General features: G+C 52.5%; 1 protein-coding gene across 1 annotated transcript in view; it reads right to left on the bottom strand.

Moving 5' to 3' along the window:
* Positions 1 to 8,154, bottom strand: part of Acsf3 (acyl-CoA synthetase family member 3) — a 42,237-nt gene that overhangs the window by 10,474 nt on the left and 23,609 nt on the right. The window contains exon 8 of the mRNA XM_051168870.1: positions 6,589 to 6,715. Within this exon, the coding sequence (XP_051024827.1) occupies positions 6,589 to 6,715 (127 nt within the window). The remainder of the gene's footprint in view (positions 1 to 6,588; positions 6,716 to 8,154) is intronic.

Here is an 8,154-nt window from a genome sequence, read left to right as displayed (position 1 = left end):
CCCCTCAGCTGGTGACTGGAGTCCATCCTGCTCAAGAGCCATGTTCACTGTAGTCTGGTCCCCCATCAGCGCCCACCAGAGCAGGATCCATGCCATCGCAGTGTGGTATAGTGGCAGTTCCAGCCTACTCTCTCCAGGCCACTTGAAGGACCAGCAAGGGATGCAGATGTCAAGGGCTTGCAAGCAGTAGGAAAGTCTGAGCCATAAGCAGCATGGATGGCATCAGGCAGAAGGAAACTGGGTGTGGTTGCCATGGTTGTCCACAGAGTGGCTTCTGTGGACAGATCACTAAGTAACACACCACAGGCGTAGAAAGAAAGCAAGTCAGGAGGTCTGAGGTAAGGTCAGTAATGCTGCTGACACAGGCACTGCCAGCCACAGAGGGGACACTTGGTGCAGTGAATGTCCTCATAAAGTTCTGGAATTCACAGAGTGCTTGAGAGGGGGTCCTGATGATGGTGTTCACCAAGAGTGACAGCAGCAGCATCTGGTTTCCCCACAGCCACCCACACAGGCTGAGGAGCTTTTGCTCCAGGGCATTATGCTGGGTCCTTACTTGACATTGTGGCTGAACACCAGTGACTCATATAAGAACAATTCGAGCTGTGCCCTGGGGTCCTACTGTGTTGGGCTCTAGGCTTTCTCCTGGGTCTGAAAGAAGGGTACTACTACCTTGGTTTCCTTTCATGGGTGTGAGTAGAAGGTGCTGTCTCTAGAAAAGGGTGCTGTGCTGCTCACAATACCCACAAGGCATGGTTGTAGGTGGCCATGCCCTTTCAGGCCACCAAGTCTCTAGGAGGGAGGAAGGGGATGTTGCCATCACAAGGCTGTATTTCAGTGGCATGGCAGACAAGGCCAAGCAGACCGGCATGGGGCTGAGGCCCATCTTCTACAGTTGCAGCCTAACTGTCAAGCTGTCTCAGTGGCTGTGAGCCTGGCTGTTCTGGTCAGCCCATGTAGCTCTGTGTTCTGCAGCAGAGTTCCCACTGTCTGTGCCCTCAGGGACAAGGCTTCATGTTGTCTCAGAAAAGGCTCGGGTACCTCCCAGAGTCCTGAGGTCCTGACAGGAGGCCGGCAGCTGGGAACTTCAGCTCAGTCATCCTCAAGCTGCTCATGGCTGCCATGTTCCTTCCTCTAGACACTAGTGTGCCTTTGCCTTCCCATCCCTCCCTCTTGCCCTCTCCCTGGCTAGGACTGTCATAGGAAGGCCGCTGGATGTCACAGTCTCAAACAGACTCCTGCTATTTTACTGCTGTGAGCTAATCCCTTAGAAATTCACTTACTTTGTACTTTTTTTTTTTTTTTCAGACACAGGGTTTCTCTGTGTAGCCTTGACTGTCCTGGACTTGATTTGTAGACAAGGCTGGCCTTGAACTCACAGCAATCCACCTGCCTCTGCCTCCGAGTGCTGGGATTAAAGGCATGCACCACACTCGGCTCTGACTTTGTACTTTGACGTGTTAGTGTGAGGCCATTTTTGGCCCCTCCAGCTTGTCCCTGCCTGTTCAGTACAACCCCATTACCAAGGACCAAAGTAACTAAAGACAGGGGGCCAGGCAAACAGCAAGGAGGAGGCACCAAGCATCTAAGGCACCAGGCTGCTGGGCTGGGAGTTAAAGACAAGTCTTCATTTTGAACTGCACATCAAACAAGTTAAGTAACTTTTACTTTTTATAACAACATATTTGTCAGGATGCATTGATCTGGATTTAGCCTCCTGCCAATGTGCCTCCTTGGTCTGACCTGATGTGTGCAGCGAGGGAATTTTGTTCCGACAGAAACAGCATGCAATCAATAAAATCTTATTACATGGATTTATGCACTGCTTTCAAACCCAGTGATAGTTCATGTCTCTGCCTTAAACTGTAATTGAAAATAAATCTGTGATACTCGGATTTCAATTTCTGGATGCAAGGATGGAGTAGGGGGCAGTACTTCCTTGGGGGCTTTGTTGGGGAAGCTGCACACCACCTCCTGTGGTCAGCTCAGCTCGCTCTCCTGGCTAGGGACCCTGCAAACAATAGCCCAGCATCCGCTCTGCTGGGGACTGAGGGCTGCTAGTCTGTCATGATGCCAGGCATCCACAGGTGCTGCAGAGTAGCAGCCAACATTTGGGATTCTGGTTCTCAAAGCTTTGGGCACCCAGGACTACCTGCTCTGTCATATCTGCCACAGTCCTGTCTCCAGCAGCTTCAGTTCCACTGGGCCCCTCTTGTCTGACAGAGGAGGTGGCTGAGGCAGGCACGGGAGGCATCATGACCCTAGCAGAGGGCGTGCCTATGGCAGACGGGAGCCAGCTGTCACTGGCACCAAAGCAGAAAGCCTCTGAGACCTGAGCCTGGGGGGTAGAACCTAGGAAGACACGAAAAGGCGCAGGAAATAAAAGCAAAAACAGATATGATAGCTTCCCAGGATCCTAAACCTCACCAAAATGTGACTAGGGCAGTGGCAGACCAGACACAGCTAAACCCCAGAAACAAAGCCAACAATAGTTTATTTGTTTGATTTTAAAGGCATAAATCCCAAAGTAGGGAGAAAAAGCAGAAAAAAAAAAATAATATGTTAGAAGTTGAATGCCAGAAAGCAGAGAGGTAAGTGGTCAAGAGCTGCAGAGCCTGGCAGGAGCTCCATGTGTCAAAGAAGAATGCCGAAGCGTACACTTACCATAGGCCTCAGGCTCTAGATGGCCTGGGCAGAAGGGCACGGCCCCACGAAGGGTCTGTAGGTACCTGAGACCTACAGATCCTGGCCTCTCCAGCACAGGCAGGCAGCCTCCACCAGCCAAGCTTAGCAGGACAAATACTGCATGTAGACTGAGCAGGCTGTGGGCAGCACCTCTGGAAGTAGGGTCCACCAGAGGATGGTAGGGTGTGAGCAACCATGTAGGAATAGGGGTCTGCATCCCAGAACCACCAGCAAGGCCTGGGGGAGAAGATGGGAAAGGGGGAAGTGCTTCTTGTTTCCCACACTAACAATACCCTGGAGTCTTGAGTCTCTGGCCCATGGTGGGCTGGCCGGGCTGGGCAAATCTAAGCCATGGGTCGGCACATAATACAGATTGTAAAAGCCTGTGAGCTCCTGCCTAGAGCTCACAACAGCTCAGTACACAGGAAGCAACCAGAGCAGATACTGCTGGCACTCATACCATCTGCAGCAGGCGACGAGGCCACCTTCCTGTGGTCCCCGGCCTGTTTGGTCCACTCACAGCACCTGAAGCCTGGGACTTGCTATTGAGAACAAAGTGCATAGGGTGCCAGGTGCTCTCCTTGTATCCAGTCAGGAAGGCACTCCTGTTTTCCCATCCTCCCAGGTGACAGTCACACAGCAAGGAAAGAGCAGGAAGCTCAACGCTGCGATGATGGTGACCAGTTTAAGAGTCAAGGGGAAGAGGCTATCAACAATTGATTAAACCAACGCTAACCTGCAGAGGCTGCGCTAAAGAAGCCACTCAGCAGAGCTGAGGAGACTTCCCAGCAGCACTTGGTACTAACCCTAACACACAGAGAACAGAGGAGAAAGTGGGGCCTTCTGGCCAGACAGCAGTGAATTAGGGGTATTCGCTGCCCTGCCTGCCTATCCTGGCCAACACAGGGTACGAGATGGTGATGGACAATGTCATTATTAGAGGGTGGCCTCATCCAGGCTAATCTCTGGCTCCTGCATGTCCCAGGTCCCCATGGAAACCCAAGTAAGGGACGACACAGCCTGCCTGGAGGATTCCAATCCCTCAAGACACCTAGTGCCTCTGGGACTTTGTTAACTCATGCCCTCCCTGCTGATGCCTTGCTCTCTCGATGGCACACTAGCACAGACTGCCCACCATATGCAATCACTATGGTGCATGGAGGCAAGGTTGGCTCCCAGCCCAGGTCTTGGCTGGTTCCAATCCTGCAGGCGGATAAGCAGCCTCTGCCCACTGCCAGGGCAGTCCAGATTCTGACACACAGCACTACATTCCTTTGAAGGGGAAAGGTCAACAGGCTACATCTAAAGACCATTGGCAGCCATGTGTTAAGACACTGCAGCGGGGCCCTCCAGAAGCACACCAGGCTCTAGTGTGGATCAACAAGGGAAGGGCAAAGCCCCCTAAGGCTGCCACCCACAGCAGACACCAGCGGAGCCCCAACAGCTCCGCACACAGAGCAGGGTACAGAACGTGAAGGCGAGGCAGCTGTATATCGGCTCATTTGGGGAAAGCAAAGGCATTTATCTCTCCTTCCTGCGTGGCTGGGATGTTGCTGGTGACTATCCTCAGATCAGGGGGCTGCTCTCTAAGCAGCGCCACAGCTGGCGTCCTCCTTGCTGGTTTATCTGGAACCATACACGTTACCCATGCATCTTATGGGCTGAGTCACGGCTCCTAGGATCCCACTCACTCTGCTGTGGGACTGGCTGATCACTTTGCTCTTTAGCCCTGGTGGTCCTCAAGCAGCCCCAAAAGAGTCACTGTTCCCTCCTGTCACCCACCAGGGACAGCCTAACTGCAGACTCCAGGCTACTCACTACTGTCTTCCTGGCCCCCCGGGCCCCGTAATCACCAGGGCAGCGGGTTGGCCATGCGTTCCATCCAGTTTTGTTGGAGGTCACAGAGCTAGGTGGACTAATCTGGCAGTGAAGGAGGCCTCTACTCCCTTCTGAGTAGCCGCTGATCAGGAGAGCTTCTCTGCACAGTCTCTGAGACAAGAATAATTGCAGATAGCAGGGTGGAGGAGGGAGCAGGAGGGAGCAGTTGGGTGACTGTCATCTTGACCCAGAGGATGAGCTGCGAGAGGCTGTGGCTGAGGCTCTTCTCAAGAGCCCAGGACAGCCTCTCTCCAGCTTATGCCACAATCCGAGCGGCAGGAGGGACAGCTTGGGAAAGGGTTAAGTTTAATTTATCCTGATTTCTACTTAATATCATGCTCTCCCCGTAGGAGCAGCAGCTGCGAGCTGATTGCGCGCTCTCATTATGCAGCCTGTATCGCTAATGGCCTGTGACAAAGGCTTGCCAGCTCCCGGCCTTACCCCCGAGAGCCAATTAAACACACACACTCCCTTCCTGTTTGCAGCACGTTACAATGAAATTAAACTGAATTTCAAAATCGTTTTCTCCTGAAGACATCTCTTTACAATAATTAATGCATGCCAGTCCTTTTCAGCAGAAAGGCCCACCCGGAGCGCTCACTGCCACGTGGCTCCTGCAGCACCCCAGGGCTCCATGAGTCCCGACATCAGGAAAACCTATAGGGCTCGCTCCCTGTGTTTTTAGAGGGAAGAACACAGCTTTTTATCCAAACCTAAATATAAAAGAAGGTGACCACAAAGCCAGTTGGGATTCCCGCAGGGACTAAGCAGAAGGCTGCTGGAGGAACCTGCTAAAAGCAAGAGTCATTCAAAAGAGGGTTTCCTGAACACTGTTTTGGAGGGACAACAGCGGGAGGTTTGTTTCCTCCAGAAAGCTGGCATTAACCAGGATGTTTACAGAGGGAGCACTTACCACTCCCCATCACTGATCTATTGATATAATAGCGTCAGGCTGCCCACCACCGAGCTGGTGGCACCCTGCAACAGTGATCCCTGCAGAGCCTGCAGGCCATGCTCAGGAGCTTGTGGGTCCCCACCTGTGGACCTTGGGCACTGCCTGGAGGTGTTGGAATGGTGTCCACCTCTCTCGAGGATAGTGACCCAAGGCAGCTGGGAGAATGCCTCCTTCCAGGGCCAGCAGAGTGAGGGCCACGTTTGGCAGACTTAGGGATTGATTGCCTCCTTACCCACTGACACACCCAGGCACATGGTCCCACAAGGCTTTGCTTCCTACTTCTGTCACATGGGCCAGGGTGTCATGTGGGACACAGGCCTTTCTTTTTGAAAAGTATTACTTAAAAACTAGGAAAGAGAGGATGCACACAAAAATGTCAGAACTATGGAAGGGAAGAAAGGAAAACTCGGACTGACCAGCCCTGGCATCCTGAGGTCAGTGCCTCATGTGATGCTGAGGAATTTGAGGTAAAAACACAGCAGCAGACACAATGGTACAGCTAGCAACTCCAGTACAGGTATACTGTCTCAGGACATGGCATTCCCAGAGTGAGGAGGGGTCTCAGGAGAGCTGACACACAGGCGAGGTTACCTGTGGGAGGTACATGCTGTGTGCCTCCCACCCTGCTGGGCCTACTGCCCTCATCCACGTGCCCCCCAGGCACTAAGCCAAAGCAAATCATGGTAAGTGGAACTGCTTCTGCCCCCACGGTGGGGCGGGGAGAGTTACAGCACATGGGTACGGCTGTGTGAGAGGACAGGAGTGGTGCTGTGCCCAGGAGGAAGAGGAGGGCCTGACCTCTGGGACATCAACAAGTCTTGAGCAATGTGTCCAGCTGGCAAGGGACAGTGTGGGAGCTACATTGTGGGGACAGATAAGGCTCCAGGCTCTTTACAGGGCAGTGGTAGCTGGTAGGAGGCTGGGGTACTCCAAAGGGTGTCAAACAGCAGCCTCCAAATGGCCTCTGCTGTCAGTGGGAGGTTCTACAATGCACAGGCTACGGGACACCAGAATAGACCAGACCATGCTCAACCCGCAGTCCCCTCCGCTATTTCAGAGTTTGGTCATACCTGTTCTGAACCAGCCGTCCGAAGTGAAAGCATTCTTAGTCTCTTCTGGCTTACCCCAGTACTCTCGAAACACAGAGGGTCCCCTAACTAGCAGCTCCCCTTCCTTTTCCTCAAACCCTGGAGTCACCTGCAGATGGGAGAAGAGACAGTTGGGTCAGGGCAGGGCAGGGCAGGGCAGCACTGGGGTCTCCATAGCTCTTCAACCCCATGGCTACCCCAGGCAGGAGGCTTCCACCTCCACCCCAGAACCAATGTCTCTTTTTGAAATCAGACAGTTGGAAACCTTCGAACGTCACAGCCTTTGGTGGGAGGGCCTTAGTCATGCCCAAGCCTGGGCTTCTCCTTTGTCCCTGGCCTGGGGCCTGAAGAGGAGGCCAGTGTCTGCCAGCTCTTAGAAACTGTTCCTGAATCCTATTCTGGGCCCTTCTCAGAAGCTGTGAAACATTTGCCAGCACTACCCAAGCAGCTGGTGCTGGCAGCACCCGGCACAGCCTTTGGGCAGCAACAGCTTTATTCAGAGTAACCAACCAACCAACCAACCAACCAAGGGAATTCCTGGATGTCACGCAGAAAGTGTGGCCACTCTGGCACTGTTGTGGACACTATGTGTCTTTACCCTGGAGCTTCTGTTTGTGGTCATACAGGGTCTTGTTCTGGAGGGCAGGCTGGTCTAGAACTCAGGATACAGTCAGGCTGGACACAAACTGATGGGTGAAGGAGCCTGCTGCCAAATGTCACAACTTGAGTTTGATCCCTGGAGCCCACACTGGAGGAAACAACCAACTGCCACAAGTTGTCCTCACATACATGGGCACAGGCACACACACACACGCACACGCACACACACGCACACACACACACATTTCTGCTTCTATGAGACACAATGCAAATCCTAATTAGAGAAGCAAGAAAAAGAAATGAGTGAAATTTTGAAAAGAAGAGATAAAAAGGCTCCTTGCAAATGACATGATGGCTTATGTGAAACTTCCCAATATATTACAAAGTCAAGTCAAATCATCTCTGTGAACCAGCGGGGGATCTCGCCAGGTTACTAAAGGATGGCCAGAACACCATGCAGAGTCAGCTGTATTTCTACAGACTGTCGGTGAGCAGCTAGAGACCAGCACTTGCACCCACTGTGCTCCTGGAACAGAAGGTAAAGAAAAGGAAAAGAAGAAACGTTGGCGCATGTTTAACAAATCACTCTCAGCACCTGTTTGCTGGAAATGGCACCCACAAAGGTAGGTCATATCCAAGTAAACGGGGACACGCCGTGCTCAGGGGCTGGGACTCAGTCATTGTTAATTCTCCCCTCATTGGTGCACAGGTGTAATGGACGCCGACTAAGAACCCAAAATGGAGCTGGACGTGGTGCTGCACACCTTTACTCCCAGCACTCAGGAGGCAGAGGCAGGGGGACTGCTGTAAGTGAGAGGCTAGCCTGGTCTACAAAGTGAGTCCAGGACAGCCAAGGTTACACAGAGAAACCTTGTCTCAAAAAACAAAACAAAACAAACCAACCAATCAAACAAGCAAACAACTCCACCTCCCCCTCCAAAAAAAAAA

This window comes from Acomys russatus, chromosome 26, assembly GCF_903995435.1.
Source record: "Acomys russatus chromosome 26, mAcoRus1.1, whole genome shotgun sequence".
In the NCBI taxonomy this organism is placed as follows: Eukaryota; Metazoa; Chordata; class Mammalia; order Rodentia; family Muridae; genus Acomys; species Acomys russatus.
The sequence above is the reverse complement of the archived record's forward strand: the minus strand, read 5'-3'. Positions and strand labels throughout refer to the sequence as shown.